Source organism: Ictalurus furcatus, chromosome 17, assembly GCF_023375685.1.
Source record: "Ictalurus furcatus strain D&B chromosome 17, Billie_1.0, whole genome shotgun sequence".
NCBI lineage: Eukaryota > Metazoa > Chordata > Actinopteri > Siluriformes > Ictaluridae > Ictalurus > Ictalurus furcatus.
In genome coordinates this window covers 7,818,809-7,836,257 of record NC_071271.1, presented here as the reverse complement: position 1 = coordinate 7,836,257, position 17,449 = coordinate 7,818,809, and the positions used below count along the sequence as shown (strand labels likewise).

Sequence of the window (17,449 nt, the reverse complement as noted above, 5' to 3'; positions counted from 1 at the left end):
AAATTATATTTATAAGCTATCTTATGTATTAGAGTGTTCTGTAATCCTGTTGAAAGAGCTCATTCATAGTAAACAAAAAGTGGTTAAAGTCACTCCATAAGGCTGTGAATGGAAAGAAATGCAGGCCAAAATTGAACAGTTGCAGCATAACACAAAGGTTTTAGAGGTGAGGACTGATGAGTGGAGTGTATGTGAAATGCCTCACACCACAAAAGCTGTGATTTGTTCTTTTCTTCGGGTGGGTGTAGATTTGAGATCCGCGGTGACAACACTCTCCGTCTGGTGAAGGTGCGAGAGGAGGATGAGGGGACTTATACGTGTGTGACGGAAAACAGCGTGGGGAGAACGGAGGCCTCGGCGACGCTGCAGGTCCATGGTACATAAAAAGGCACAAAGACACATCTTTTAAGACACACACCAAATTCATGATGATGCACATGTGGGCACTCTGCAGCACTCATAAAATATAAAGCAGATGTCTCTGTTAATGGGTTCGTATGTATGCTCTTCCTTGATTTCCATTAAGCTGATCTGATTACAGCTCTTTGGGCCTGTCAGATGCCATCAGTGTTATCTGGGGGAATTCAGATGGAAGGAGTGTGTTTATAAGCCTCTTGTTCTCCGTCACAGACACTACATGCCGGCTTGTGGTAAATCTTATGCATTACTACATCTGACAGCCATTAGGGAAGCAGTGCGGGCCAAGTGATAGAGAACAGAGTATTAATAGAATTTGTGTGTGTGTGTGTGTGTGTGTGTGTGTGTGTGTGTGTGTGTGTTTGTGGGCAAGTATTTATATCTTGATGGGGACAAAATATCCTTATGAGGATATGAATATCTGAAAGTTTTGACTTTTTGGGGGCATTTAAGAGTCAAAATGTTTGCACTGATGGTTAAATTTAAGTGAAGGAATAGCATTAATTATCTGCATTAGGAACTATGTCAATTGAAGGTAATCACACAGCTTGTAAAACAAATAAATGCTGTTTTGGTTTCATTTTAAAACACTTTTAGCTCAGGTTAGTTGTAGGTTTAGGGTTATTTAAGTACAGTCAAACGCAAGTCATTTGAAATATCTCACAAAGATTGCAAAACCAACGTGCATTTGCGTGTGAGAGAGAGCACAAGAGAGACTGGAAGACAATTTAAGGCTTTTAGAAATTACGAGGCTTAATGAGATCAAGCCGTCTCATTGTTCTTACTGTATTTCAGTGCAATAGAGATGGACGTTTCAATTAACATCCATCAGCAGCCAGACAGAGAGTGAAACACAGATGCTTTTGGAAGAGTAGAGCCTTTTTTTTTTCCTCATAATGGACGCCTCATCTTGGTCATCATCTTTAAAGTGTCCTCTGCTCAGTAAGCCCTGGAATGACTTCATGTCCTCCAGATTATGGCTTGGCCACCCACACATCAGTTGTTTTTCCATTCATCAAGTGAGACACTCTGTTTAAAGCCAGACAAAACCCTCCCATGACTTCGTAGTGACTCAGTCATGTGACTACTAAAGAACCCCACTGTCTCGATCATCCAAAATTTATCGGACATGGAACACAGAATGGGAAATGAGGCATGGAGGTGATATTAAGTTCAAACTCTAAATATTTCATCCTTCAGAGGAAGATTTCTTCTGTATGCCTCATTATCTCAGTCTCTAAATCTGATATACACTTTCTGGATGGCTGACTTAATTGGTCCCCTGTTTTTTTTTCCCCCTCTCTCATTTTTCTCTCTAGACTTTTGTGGTAATCGGCCCCTTATTTTATTCTCGTTCTGTCTCTGGATTGCTGTGGTAATCGTTCGCTTGTCACACTAGACAATTGTTCTCTTGGAATTCAGCTTTCCTGGTTGCCTTCGCAATGCAAGTGCTTATTTGCGTGGGAGTACGATAGTTCAGTCTAGAGTCGCTCTCCATTTCTTTTTCTCACACCCTCTGCAACATGCCTGCTGTATTTATATGCCTGCTGTGAAATTTCTTGAGCAGCAGGATAGAAGACTGCTTATCAAAACAAAGGCCCACACAGCACTCAGCTCTGTGGCTTATAAATCCATAGAATGGCTGCGAGGTGGATTCTTCACGGCTTGCATATTGGTGAGATTACAGATCAGCCCTGAGAACTTGTGAAAAGCATTATTTATTTAAGTTATACTTTGTTTTTATCAGGAAACCAAACACATGAAAAAGCAGCTATTACTTTGTCATCTTTTTTGCTGCTGACAGCTCTCACATTTAGTACAGCTTTCTTGCCAAAACAAGTTCCAACGCTGTGTGTAAGTAGTGGATAAATTGGATGGGAGTGCAGGGGAGAGGAGCTCCTGTGCTATAATTTCATAGGAATGTAAATCATAGCCTGGCTTTATGGTAATAATAATAATTTAGATGTAATACAGTTTCATGCTGCTTTATAGAGGGTTGCTTTCATATCAAAAGTGTAAAATGTTTTCCCTCACTCAGAGCAACTGCCGTATATAAATGTGATCATTAGAGCAAAATGTATTTATTTTGCTACTTTTGCCACTTTTGCCACTTTTGCCAGAGCCATGTCTCCCTGCAGTTCTTACCTGGTTTCCCATTGAAGCTAAGCAGGGTTGAGCCTGATCAGTACCTGGATGGGAGACCTCCTGGGGAAAACTAAGGTTGCTGCTGGAAGTGGTATTAGTGAGGCCAGCAGGGGGCACTCACCCTGTGCTCTGTGTGGGGCCTAATGCCCCAGTATAGTGAGAGGGACACGATGCTGTAAGAACAGCACCGTCTTTGGGATGAGACGTTAAACCGAGGTCCTGGCTCTCTGTAGTCATTAAAAATCCCAGGAGCGGTGTCCTGGCGAAATTGGCCCCTATCATGGCCCCCTAATAATCCCCATCTCTGAATTGGCTACATCACTCTCCTCTAATAGCTGGTGTGTGGTGGGCGTTCTGGCGCACTATGGCTGCCGTTGCATCATCCAGGTGGATTCTACACACTAGTGGTGGTTGAGGAGACCCCCCCCCCACACACACACACACTATGTAAAGCACTTCGTGTCTAGAAAAATGCTATATAAATGTAACTGTAAACTGCAAACTATGAACTTTAACATTAGCTACTGACAAATTAAGGTCAGGCCACTCAGCTGCACTTAATCAAAATTAAATTAGTCTCTTAGGGAGAAAACCAAAAACAAATACACAGTGGATTCAGAAAACATTCCGACTCCTTCAATATTTTTTCACAATTTAATGTGTTCTAGATTACATTTAAAGTTGAATAATTTACTTTTTTTGGCCACACATGGTAATTCATAAGGACAGGGGAAAAATATGTTTTTAGAAATGTCTCATTTAGACAAGTATTCAGACTGTGGCTAAGGCAAATTTGAGCTCAGGTGCATCCTGTTTACGTTGAATATTTTAAGATATCTCTAGAATGTGACTTGGAGTCCATCTTCCAAATTCAGGTGGACATCCAAGTACATAATTTAGAATGGCACACACCTGTGTTTGTAAGGTCCCACAATTCACAATGCATGCATGCCGAAAAACAAATCTATGATATCCAAGGAACTCTTTGCAGACCTCAAGATCAAATAGTGTTCATACATAATCTTGGCAAGGGTATAAAACCATTTCTAAAGCTTTGAAAATTCTCAGGAGCACAGTGGGCTCCATCATTGTGATATGGACATTTCTTAGCACTATTTCTGATTTTGTGAGTGAGCTCAGTAACTGGCCTAGAAGGGTCTTGGTCAGAAAGGTGACCAAGAACCCAGTGACTAATCTAATAGAGATTCAGCAGTCCTCCACAGAGATGGGAAAACCTGCCGGAAGGACATCTATACTCCATCAATCAGGCCTTTATGGTTGAGTGGCTAGACAGAAGCTACTCCTGAGTAAAAGGCATATGGCAGGCACTTAAAAGACTCTGAGTGCATGAGGAAAACATTCTCTGGTCTGATGAGACAAAACGGAAGTCTTTGGGCAGAGCTCCAAGCACTACGTCTGGCCAAAACCATCCTGCTGATGAGAGAATAGAAGAAATTGCCCAAATCCAGGTACAGCTTGTAGAGACTTGCCCATGAAAACTCAGTGCTGTAATTGCAGTGAAAGATGCTTCTACAAATTACTGAATAAATGGACTGAATAGTTTCTAAATTCAGCTTTTTCAGATTATTGTATATAGATTACTGGGCAAAACAGTCAGTTTAATCCATCTTAAATTTGATCTATAACACAATAAATTGTGCAAAGAGGTGTGGATACTTTCGAAATCCACTGTATAATGAAAACCTGTTTTACTCAAATGTCGATGATATCAGTGTTGTGAACTCCGCATATTATAATTATCATATTATAAATTGAACAGTACTGTTCCCACATTGTTGGCACCAATGAGACCCTCTTCGTAAATCCCATTTTAACCAATGAGTAAACACTACTAGACATAACATATTAATCCAGAAACGGACTCTCTGACCTGCATTCCCAATGAATTAATTTCCCTAATCCTGTATGACTGGAGGTTAAATATGTTTTAAACATGGAAATCACAACACTCATTGAGCGCAGAAGTTAGGAGTAAATATAATCATTAGCGAGATGCCATTAGAACTCATTAAAAAGACAGTAAACATTCACTTTGATGGGAACATCTGTACACCTGCTCATTCCTACAGTGATATTTTCACACACAAGTATCAATAGAGTTTACACAGAATAGAAACAAAATCTAGCGAGCATAAGTTCTGCAGGGAGAAAAGAATTGCCTTGTTGATGAGAGAATCGTAGAATGGCCAGGCTTGTTGGAAATGACAGGAAGCCTACTTTAATACAAGTAGCCACTCTTTACTACTGTGGTGAGCAGAAAAGCATCTCGCCATTCACAACATGCCAAACCTTGAGGCACATGGGTTACATCAGCAGAAGACCACATTGGGATCCACTCCTGTCAGCCAAGAATGGGAATCCGGCGCTACAGTGTGCACTTCCTCACCGAAACTGGACAGTTGAAGACTAGGCGTGTGTCCAGTTATTGGCTGATTGAAAAATTGCATGAATAAGCAAGTGGACAGGAGGACAGGTTCCTATTAAAGTGGCTGGTGGGTGTATTTTTAAAAGTTTCATGTCATTCATTATATTTTTGCAGTTGCATGATTTAATGGTATAAAGGCTTGGGATGCAAATTGGTCGAAAACAGCAATTTAGACCTAAAATAAAGTGTCAAATCTATCACCGGTAATGGTAAAATGGTAAATTAGAATGTGATTAAAAATGCTCTCATGCACAGCAGCAGATCAACAGAGAAAATGTCAGCTGTGTGGAACGATTTCACAATTTCTATGAGGGACATTAGACAAATGATTTATAATCGCTGTTCATGCCAAGTATAAAGAGGGGGTACAATGCCCGAGGATTTCTCCACCATTGGTTTGATACACCACTTGAAAACATGGCATCCCTCTCAATATGCATAAGACAAGACAAGAGAACAGAAGAAAAAAGCCAGCTGCAGCCACAGTTTTTTAAAAAGATGCACAAATTCACAAAGGACACAAAGTATAAGCAAAACCTAATGTATGACCAAATGTTCCCTGTTGTCGTGGATGTTGGATTTCACTGAAGTAGTAATATGCTACTGTAAGAGAAATGCTACTGTATTTTTCAGAAACATGTCTACTACAATGTACATCATACAGTCCCCTTTGAAACTATTGGAACGGCAAGGCCAAAACATTTGTTTTTGCTGTATGGACTGGACATTTGGGTTTGAGCTCAAAAGAAAGAAAGAGAGTTTAGAATTTCAGCTTTTATTTCCTGGTATGTAGATGTGTTAAACAACATAGAACATATCACATTTTGTATCAGACCACCCAATATGTAGGCGAGCAAAAATATTGGAACATGTGACTGACAGCTGTTTCTTATTGCCCAGGTGTGTCCTGTAAGAATGATTGTTTAAACAATAAATAGCTCTGAGTTTTAGCCTTCAGTTTCACCTGTGAAGACTGCATTTGTTGTTAAAAAGGATAAGGCAAGATGAAGATAAAAAAAACTGTCTATGGGAGAAAAGCAAGCCATTTTGAAGCTGAGAAAAGAGGGAAAATCAATCAATACAACAATTTGGAATGTCCTGAAAAAGAAAGAAACCACTGGTGTACTGAGCAACAGACACCAAATGGGTCGGCCAAGGAAAACAACAGGTGATGACAGAAACACAGTGAGAGCTGTGAAGAAAAAACTCAACAACAACAAAAAAGTGCATTCCACTCAAGATCTTCCACAGCAACCTTGCCAAACCATGCTGATGGAGCCTTTTTGATGCATATTATATTTTCAAAGGCCCCAAAGCACCATATCTATGCAGACTTAGTATTACATCATATTAGAGACTATATGGCCAAATGTATGTGGACACCAGACCATCATGCTCATATGCTTATGTTCCACTAGCTTTTGGAGCATGGCTGTGGGGATTTCCCCATTCAGCCAAAAGAGCATTAGTGAGGTTAGGTTCTGATGTTGGACAAGAAGGCCTGGCACACAGTCAGCATTCTAATTCACCCAAAAGGTGTTCTTCCACATCACAATCGGCAAACCATGTCTTCATGGACCTGACTGTTTGCACTGGTGCATTGTCATGCTGGAGCAGGTTTGGTCCCCTTAGTTCCAATGAAGAGAAATTATAATCCTATAGCATACAAAGGCATACTATACAATTATGTGCTTCCAAATTTGTGACAGCAGGTTGGGAAGGAACGCATATGGGTGTGAAGGTCAGGTGTCTACAAACCTCTGGCCATATAGTGTAGTTGCAGCTCACATCCCTGATCTCTTCGTGATAGAGCAGTAAGCTTTCAGTTGAAGTGCTGAAAAAAGCTTTTTTTGGTTTTTGGCCCAGTGTGTCTGGAATTTTGGTTCATTTTCACTGCAGTTCATCAGTAATAAAGATGGCACTTGGTAATCGATAGGTATGAATTTGCTAAACTTCGACCTCTCCTTTCCTTTACAGTCCCCCCACAGATTGTCCTCCAGCCCCAGGACCAGGTCTCAGCCCAAGGACAGACTGTAACTTTCCGCTGTGGCACAAAAGGCAACCCTCCTCCAGCAGTTTTCTGGCAGAAAGAAGGGAATCAGGTACAGGTGCAACTACTGAACCAGCTGACATGGCTATGTTTTGCTTTCAGGCTCCACTTCATGCTAACTCCGAATAACAACAAAGTGCTATTTGCTGATGAGCTATTATGTGTGGGTTACAGACGCCTAATCATTGTAAGCTCTTGCTGCTAATTTCTTTCATTTTTGCGCCTCGTCGTGTTCATCCATGACTCATTAAGTACTTCGAACAAGCCAGAGCCTCACAATAAGTCCCTCTGCCCTCCCCCTCTCCAGTGCTGATTAGGTCTGTTGTGCTGATTATGCTGAAGTGGTAAATCAAAACCTCGGCTCATTTCAGCTGAGCAGATAAAGAGGTAGATCTGTGTCGTTATGGGAACGCGTCTTGAGAAGGACGCTTTTGTGGAGAAAATGTGAAGGAGGTGGAGAGGTGGTTGTGAGGAACATCAGGTGCCAGTGCTCCTCCTTCAGACCTACACAAACTCACTCTGCACACTCTCTTGCCTGATGGTGGTTTGGATCAGGCTACTATTCTATAAATAGACTACAGGCCGAGTGAATGAGAAGAAAGCCTCGTGGGAGACGTAGTGCAGTGTTCTTCCTGGTGTTGTTCATGCACGTATCCAGTGAAGTCAGCTTTGGTAATTTTACAGTCAGCTTGTGTGTGTGTGAGTGTGTGTGTGTGCGCACATTCTACATAACGTAAAATGCACATTGCCAGTTTAAAAGGTGTTTACAGCAATACTGGATGAATCATGTAGGAATCAGGAATCCATGGGATTTCACCTATTTTCAGTGGTATATCTATATCAGGCATTTTTGTAGAATAACTTTTTGCTTAGTGAAACAGTACAGAATATTAATGACCACTTCATAGATCATTGCTGGCCCATTTATCTGTCATATTGTTCTAAAAACTATGAGTCACAATTTTTTTTTTTTTTTGAGATTTCAATTATCTCTTATTCAACACCCACAAATCACTGCATATAAATGAACAAGATTTTTGCATGCAATTAATATTGATGGGGTGGAACAGTGTCGCAGCAGGTAGCCTTGCTGCCTCAAAGCTCCAGGGTCCGATTCGATCGTGAGTTCAGGTTACTTCTCCCCATGGTGCCCTGTGATGGGCTGGCTTCCCATCCAGGATATATTCCCACCTTGCACCCTGTGGATTCACCATGACCCTCAACCGATAAATGAATTCATTCATTCATATATCATACATTAATACTAGCTTCTGAGGCCCTGAAGGACTTCACTATGCAGACTTCACAGGGGGAGAAATGTTTATATTATTTATAGTATACATTTGTTTTTAATGAAACAGACTTCTTCAAGCATTGCCCAGGACTCATATGCCAAGGAAAGGTTAAAAACCTATTGCTGCATGAGCGTCATTAGGTGCCCTGCTCCGACAAAAAGCTGGCTCTGCACTTCTGTATGCTAGCCTGAGGTTTTACAAATATGGAAACAGGCCCAAGAGGCCTCTGGCTAAATGTATTAGCTTTAAAAAAAAAAAAAAAGCAAACAGCAGTTAGTGATAAGTTTTAAAGTAGAAACCTTTTTAGTAAAGATATTAAAGGAATAGTTTTACAAATATCCTTTTACCCCAAATATACCCACTCAGTCAAAATGTGTTCAATGTCTGTGATTTCCTTGTTATTTTTGTGCTGGAGATAGGAGGCTTAATGTAAGTTGCTAATAATTAAGATAGTCTTATGGCTAATAGTTTAGCATTATGCAAACTGCGTGCTGAAATCAGTACACAGTTGCCGTGAAAGACCTTGGCAAAGTAGTGCAATTTGTAAGTGTGTGTAAAAGTTGTCATTAAATAGCAGCATAAGTTGAAATAATGTTAAAAATTTTTATATACATGTAACTTGAGGAGGGGGGCACGGTGGCTTAGTGGTTAGCACATTTGCCTTGCACCTCCAGGATGGGGGTTCGATTCCTGCCTCTGCGGGAACGGAGTTTCATGTTCTCCCCGTGCTTCGGGGGTTTCCTCCAGTTTCCTCCCCCTATCCAAAGACATGCGTTGTAGGCTAATTGGCATATCTAAAATTGTCCATAGTGTGTGAGTGTGCGTGCGATTGTGCCCTGTGATGGATTGGCATTCCGGGTGTCCCCTGCCTTGTGCCTGAGTCCCCCTGGATAGGCTCCAGGCTTCTTGTGACCCTGTGTAGGATATGCAGTATAGAAAATGGATGGATGGATGTAATTTGGGGGTGGCACAACAGTGCAGCAGGTAGTATTGTTCGATCTTGAGCTCAGGTTACTGCCTCTGTGGAGTATGTATATTTGGAGTATGTGGTCCTCAACAGCTTCTAAAATCAAGCAAATAACCTGTGGAGAAAAAATTAACATGACAGATTTCAAGATGTAGATTTTTCCAAAAAAGGAAACCAACGTTCAGAAACCAGGTGGGAAAACTAAGTACACCTTTCCTAGTTCCCGAATAATAAATTAGCAGGCAGATGTTACTAATGAAAGACATAAGATTAGTTAATCATCAAGAGATATGACCACTTTTATAAAAGTAGAACTTTTGGCATTTTGGCTTCTGGAACACTCAGGTATGTGTTTACATAATCAGTCATGACCTCAGAGAAGCAACTGGTGATGCTCATCAATCTGGGAAGGGTTATAAGGCCATCTCCAAACAATTTGGAGAGCCTTCAAGACAGTTACCAATCTTCCTAGGAGTAGGTGTCCGAGCAAATTCAGTCCAAGGTCAGACCGTTTAATGCTCAGGGGTATAAAGAAAACCTCAAGAGCTACATCATGTGACCTACAGGCCTCTGTAAGCATATTAAATATTTATGTTCATGACAACATAATCAGAAAAAAACTGAAAAGTATGGAAGGGTGGCTAAGAAAAAGCCCTTCTGTCCAAAAAGTATATGGCAGCACGACTTAGGTTTGCAAAACTGCATCTGAACGAACCACAAAAGTTCTGGAACAATATCCTTTGGACTGTTGAGACTAAGGTGGATATGTTTGGTCATCATGCACAACACCATAGTTGGCGAAAACCAAACACAAACACCTCATACCAACTGTCTAGCATGGTGGTGGAGGGGTGATGATTTGGGCTTGTTTTGCACCACAAGACCTGGGAATCTTGCAGTCATTGAGACAGCGATGAACTCCATTTTATATCAGAATGTTCTTGAGACAAATGGGGGTCCATCTGTCCAGCAGCTTAAGCTGGACTGAAATTGGATCATGCAACAGGACCATGATCCCAAGCACACCAGCAAATCGACATCTGAATGGCTAAAGAAGAAAAAAATCAAGGTGTTGGAATGGCCAAGCCATAGTTCAGACCTCAACCCAATTGAGATGCTGTGGTGGGATCTTATGCCCTGAAACATCAATGAACTGAAGCAATGTTGCTAAGAAGAGTAGGCCAAAGTTTAATTTATTGTTGCTAAAGGTGGTTCTACATGTTAATGAATTATAAGGTGTACTTATTTTTTCCCATCTGGTTTCTGAATATTGGTTTAGTCTTTTTGAAAAAAAATGACTACATATTGAAATCAGTAGGTTTTTTTTTGTTGTTGTTGTTGTCAACGGAGTTTATTTGTTTGTTTATAGAAGTTGCTGAGGACCACACAATTGTTAGTTATGCCGTGATAAATACAAACAAAGAACTCACCCCCCCCACATGAGTGTATGTACAGTATGTGTGTGTGTATCCAAATCCAAAGCACTGATGCATTGATGGCAATACTGGTTTCAGTCAGGTACTACGCTCATTTACTCATACTTTCATAAAATGCTGTGATACCAGCATCTGATACCACATAAGCCTAGTGTATAATTCTGCACTAATGAACAGATGACATGTATTTGATGATTTAATGATGGCAAAACAAAATGCAAACTGAGCAAAGAAATCAAAGCAAAGCAGACTGCAAACTGTGTTCTGTGAAAACATCAAGAGGAGCAAATACAGCGTACTTCCTACAATACTGGTAACATGCTGCACCTTGTGCTCATTTTTAATGGCCATGTTCACTGATGCAGCTCTGCACACTCAGGTCAGCCACCCTCATGCTCTCTGTTAAAGATACAGTAATATTTAAACTCTTAAACATAAAATCTTAAACATAAAACTCAGCATAATGAGATCATTGCTGGTGGCACATGGTACCAGCAAATATAAACAGAACTAAACAAAATGTTCCATGACTCATTTCAGGATCAGTTGTCGCTGAGCACCAAAAAAAAGGTACTTTTTCTGAAAAACAAATTATACACACACACACACACGCTATATATATATATATATATATATATATATATATATATATATATATATATATATGTATATATATAACATATGTATGTATGTATGTGTGTGTGTGTATACGTCTCAATAACAAGCCATTCATACATAAGGAGGAGAGAGTGGAGTCTAGTTTGAGGCAGAGGATGTATATACAAAATTATACAATGGGCTTGCTTCAGTGCTAGCTGACTCCAGCCCCCCCCCCCCCCCCCCCCATAGTTTTGTGGCTTTGTTGCAAGCAGGTGAGTCTATTTGTTTTGAAACTCAAACTTAACAATGTAACAAGTAAACTGACAGTAGTGCCAGTAAAATTATTTTAAGTGTATAAATGAAGATAATGTTAAATGCATTAAGAAAAAAAAAGAGATTTGAGAGTAGAGAAACACTCTGAGCTATTTAACTCTGTTGTCTGAAGCTGATGAATTACTGTATATCTTCAGTGAGATGTTTGAGGAATTTGCTTCCAAGAAATGAAGTAAGGCTACTTTCAGTGCACACCAGTGTATTACTACCAGTGCAACAGCACACTTTATTTTTAATCAAATAAACTAATGCACATATTCACAACAGTGCCAATGAAACATGAGGGATGGGCACAACTGAAATTTTACCAGCTGTAATTACAACCCATCTCAATGAAAAACATTGTTGTAGGGTAATGAACAAACTGCACACTTTGCAAGTACAGCAGAACAATTCAGCATTACCCCACAAACAGGGTCTAAATTTTAGTGAGATCCACCTTGAAGAAATGTGACCCAGTATGTATTTAATATACTGTAATGATGAATGTGCCTGCCTCCACCTGTCACTGGATCTGACAGACAGCAAGCAGCAGATGAGGTCATGCCTAAAGTCATGTCTAGCACTCTTATCTGATGCTCTTCCATCTCCACAAAAGACCGCTTCTCTTACAACTCCTCTGTCATGCTCCTGAAATTTGTGGATGGCATCGGAATCACCCGGGACAACGACGAGACTGCATATAGGGAGGTGGACCGACTTACCCTCTGGTGCAGTCATAACCTGGAGCTTAACACAGCAGGAAAAATCCCCAGACTCTAGTCCCCTTCACCATCCTAAACAACACAATCCTTGAAGTCCTTTAGGTTTCTGGGAACCATCATCCAGCAGAACCTGAAGTGGAAGACTGACATATTCTCCATCATGGTAAAAGCACATCAAAGGATGTACTTCCTATAGCAGTTAAGTACAACCTTCCTCAAGAGCTGCTAACCCAGTTCTACAGTGCTGTTATTGAGTCTCTCCTTTGCAATTTCATCACTGGCTGGTTTGGCTCAGGCACCAAGCAAGACAAACTACACCAGATAATCCAGACCGCAGAGATCATCAGCACAGACCTGCCCACCCTTATAGACTTGTACTTTGCTCGATCCAGAAAATGAATAGCTAAAATTATCACAGACCCCTAACATCTTCTGGGAGGTGCTACAAATAGATGTGTGCCAAAACTACCAGACACAAGAACAGTTTCTTTCCAAAGGTCATCAGACTCATGAACAGTACTAGATGCATGTTCTCCACGTGCTGCGGAGGTTTCTACCTGGTACTCCAGTTTCCTCCCCCAGTCCAAAGTGTCCGTAGTGTATGAATGGGTGTGTGAATGTGTATGTGGTTGTGCCCTTCACCGTGTACCTCTCCCTGGGATAGGCTCCAGGTTCCCCGCAACCCTGTAGGATTACTTGTAAAGAAAATGGATGGATGGATGGATAGTAGTAGTAGTAGTAGTAGTAGTAATAATAATAATAATAATAATAATTATAATAATTATAATAATAATAATGGATTTTGCATGTTCTCCCAGTGCTTCCAGTTTCCTCCCCCAGTCCAAAGGCATGTGCTGTAGGCTGATTGGCATTTCCAAATTGTGGTTGTGTTGTGTGTGTGTGTGACTGAGAGAGCTACTGGAAAGCCGGAGTCAAATTCCTTGTGTGTTTTTAGGCAACCTTAGCAAATAAAGTTGATTCTGATTTGTTCATAATCTTATTTGTTCATCTATGTTATACTTCCATTCTTCCATAAAGTGCTCTGACTTCAGGTTCATGTGTGTGCGGAGTTTGCATGTTCTCCCCGTGCTGCGGGGGTTTCCTCCGGGTACTCCGGTTTCCTCCCCCAGTCCAAAGACATGCATGGTAGGCTGATTGGCGTGTCTAAAGTGTCCGTAGTGTATGAATGGGTGTGTGAGTGTGTATGTGATTGTGCCCTGCGATGGACTGGCACCCTGTCCAGGGTGTAGCCCGCCTTGTGCCCCATGCTTCCTGGGATAGCTCCAGGTTTCCCCGTGACCCTGAAAAGGAGTAAGCGGTAGAAGATGGATGAAGTTGAAAAATGTTCCACAGGAAAAATCTTGAGTACTCCATTTAGAGAGGATAAACTACTGAAAGCAGAACAGCATCTTGGCCTGAGGTTTATTATAGCATTTTATCTTTCAGCAGTTCTTCAGCATTTATTCACAGATCAACCATTTTCCAGTAAGGTGTTTTACATATCTTAAAATATTTCCAAGTATCCTCAGTAGGCACAGTGTTAGTAGGAAACAGATTTAGGGGAAAAAAAAGTATTTTATCAGGAAGCCCAGGGGCTAATGATTACATTCCATTAAATGGGATTATGGGACAGTTATATAAAATGGATTAAATCCCATTTCTCCAATAGTCTGTTTTCTGATTCGGTCACCTTGGGTGCAGAAATAAGGCTCAGGAACACCACTGTTGTTTAGTGACCAATATTTGATTAAACAGGAAGTTCCTACTACGTATTCCGTACTGTATCTTTAAAAAGGTACAGAGGTGTGTAAAGAAAATCTGTAATGCAAAGAAAAAAAATTGTGAAATAAACAAAACTGACTATAAAGAGCAGTAAATAGTTACAAATAAATAAATTCATCAGTCAAACTAAACAAAACAATGTGGCATGACCATTGCTTGCTTTTAAAGCTACATCAGTTCTTCAGGTACACTGTAGTGTAATTTTTATTTTTTTTTATTTTTTTTTTTTAAAGAAATGTTTGGTACATTTTTCCAGGCATCTTGGAGAACCTGCCACAGTTCTTCTGCAGCCTTTGGCTGTCTTGCTTCTGTTTCTGCAGATAAAACCAGGCAGCCTCCATTATGGTGTCAATCTAAAAAGGGCTACATTAGTTTCTATGCCACACAAACAGTGTACCTTTCTGTGTTATGAATTACTTTGCATAATATTTTCCTGGGGGGAAAGGTGGCTTCGTGGTTAGCACGTTTGCCTCACACCTCCGGGGTTGGGGTTCGAAATCTCTACCCTGAGTGTGTGTGTGTGAAGTTTGCATGTTCTCTGGGGTTTCCTCTGGGTACTCTGGTTTCCTCCCCCAGTCCAAAGACATGCACTGTAGGCTGATTGGCATTTCCAAATTGTCCGTCGTGTGTGCAGTTGTGCCCTGTGATAGGCTGGACCCCCGTCCAGGGTGTCCCCCGCCTCATGCCCCGAGCTCCCTGTAAAAGGCTCCAGGCTTCCCCACCACCCTGTGTTGGATAAGCGGTACAGAAAATGGGAAGATGTTTGCCTGTTTCCTCATTCTCCAGAATGAAAGGTACAGTAGGGAACTAGTGAAAAGAAAACACCAGTGTATCATGTAATTTTTTTCCTTAATATGGCTTCGTTGTAATTGTGATTTGTGCTAATCTTGAGTGTTATATTAAAATAAATCTCAGTAGTGAAATTTAAATCAATGAGTGTTATCTTCTGTATCTGATCTTTTGAGTCAAAGATGGCTCCATGTTCAGAGACACAGTCAGACGGGTTTAATCGACGGCACATCTAAATTTGTGGTGATGTAGCATGTAGTGATATTGCCTCACAGCTCCAAGGGTCATGGTTCGATCCTGAGCTCTGGTTACAGTCTGTGTCTGAGTTGCACATGTTCTCTCTGTATCCATGTGGGTTTCCTCTGGGTTCTCTGGTTTTCCACCCACCTCCCTAGTGCCATTAGATTGATCACTCTAAATTTCCCCAAGGAAAGTGTGTGTGTGTGTGTGTGTGTGTGTGTGTGTGTGTGTAAGTGGATTAGAACTGAGATGAAAAGAGATTTCAGAGCACAGATAGTAATGCAAGTAAATTACTTACTTCTCAAAGTCACAGAGAAAACATTCATTTTTATACAGGGTGTAATGATGCAGTTGATGAGCAAGACACGGGTAATGGGATGTTGAGCAAACAGAGGAGTGTGTGTGTGTGAGTGTGTGCGTGTGTGTGTGTTTATATCTTGGTGCTGACCAAATGTTTCACAAGGATAAGTATATCTGACAGTTTGACATTGTGGGGACATTCCTCACAACAATATTAAGACAAATCTGTGTGTATGGGTGTGTGTGCGTTGTATAGATGCTGCTATTCCCAGGGCAGCCTCTTTCTCCGGCTGGACGTTACTCCGTGTCCATGAGCGGTGAGCTAATCATCACAGCAGTCCACAGTGAAGATTCTGGGTACTACATGTGCCAAGCCATCAGCGTGGCAGGCAGTACTGTCTCCAAAGCCTTCCTGAAGGTAGTCACTGGTAAGCACAGATATTCCCACTACTAGAGCACGGTACTGAAACTGGAACTGGTATTTGACCACAGTTGAATTGTTACATATACGGTTGTTTTTAGTCGTTGTCATTTCATACAAATAATAAAGTAAATGATAAATAATAACTCTGCTGTTTCTTTGCAGTGTACAATAACGAATTGTATATAAATACATCATTAATACAGGTACATTGTTTGGATTGAAAAGGTAGTGTGTTCAAAATAGATACAAGTACAGATAGGAAGGAGGTGAACAATAATAATAATAATAATAATAATAAAAAGGCTTCTTAGAAAGGCTCAAAGGAAATCTGGTTCAGACTATTGCTGTGTATTGGGACCGAAACGTCAAACAAAAAGTCACACGAGCAGGAGTGTTTTACTTTTATGCACACGTGAGCAAGAGCTCAAATAAAGACCACATTCATTAATGTGAATTCCATGGAGTCCTTACTTCCTGCCTGATCAGGGTCACCGTGGTTTAAATTATTCTATTTTGAGAACTAAATTTGTTAGAAAATATCGCAGTCAGGTAAAAACAACAATAATAACCATACAAGTGGATTTAAAAACAGTCCTGCGCACATATCTAGTTGAGGTTAATTATGAATTGAGTGATGAGGTTAGGAAAATTCACAAACAATGCTGGCAATGCTGGCATTTCTACTGATGAGTTATTCCTAGTATTTGCTTCATGTTTAGGCCACACACACTTCAGGTTTAAATCTGAATACAGATTTAGATATTTGGACTCATAGTCTACATAATCCAGTATTTACACACAGAAGACACTGTGTAGATTTCACACTGTTTTTCCAAGAGTATCTGCCATAGTTCCTCTGCAGGATAAAATCAGACAACCTGTTGTTTATCAGTCTGTGTTACATACATATGACATGTTTGAATGTAATACGGCACTTTGTAAAGGTAGGCTTCATATTTAATTACAAAAAACACTAGGATTAGGCCACTACTTTTTGGGTTTGAATTCGAATACAGATATAGACATTTGGAGCACTAAACAGATACAAATACAGATAGTGATATTGTAGTTGTGTCCCGAATGACGCACTATGCACTTATGCACTAGGTATTAATTTTATAAGGTTTTTTTTTTCATTCAGTATCGGAGTCTGATAGCCCCACCCCCTCCACTACATAATTAAAGCTGCTGTAGTTGAGTGCATGTAGTGTCCAACATTCCACACTTTGTTTTTCTTTTGATTTATTAAGAGGATCATTCGGGTAATTTACTTTTTCTATTTGGAATTTTCAGTGTGAACACACTACTTGCATTATTTATATTGCAAACTGGCATAGAATAGTGCATAAGTATGTGAATTGGGACGTACCTTGTGTTATACCCTTAGTGTACAAAATACAGTATGCACCCATAGAACAGTATGTACAAATTTCGCAACTTTGCATACTGAATGTTTATTTTACTATGAATATTACATTCTATGCCCGTTTACTGCAGGCAATGTCTCATATTTATTACATA

The 17,449-nt window shown here is 40.4% G+C and overlaps 1 protein-coding gene across 1 annotated transcript in view; it reads left to right on the top strand.

Moving 5' to 3' along the window:
* LOC128621707 (roundabout homolog 2-like) overlaps nucleotides 1-17,449 on the top strand; it is an 82,986-nt gene that overhangs the window by 38,328 nt on the left and 27,209 nt on the right. The window contains exons 6-8 of the mRNA XM_053647663.1: nucleotides 249-376; nucleotides 6,986-7,110; nucleotides 15,761-15,932. Of these exons, the coding sequence (XP_053503638.1) occupies nucleotides 249-376; nucleotides 6,986-7,110; nucleotides 15,761-15,932 (425 nt within the window). The remainder of the gene's footprint in view (nucleotides 1-248; nucleotides 377-6,985; nucleotides 7,111-15,760; nucleotides 15,933-17,449) is intronic.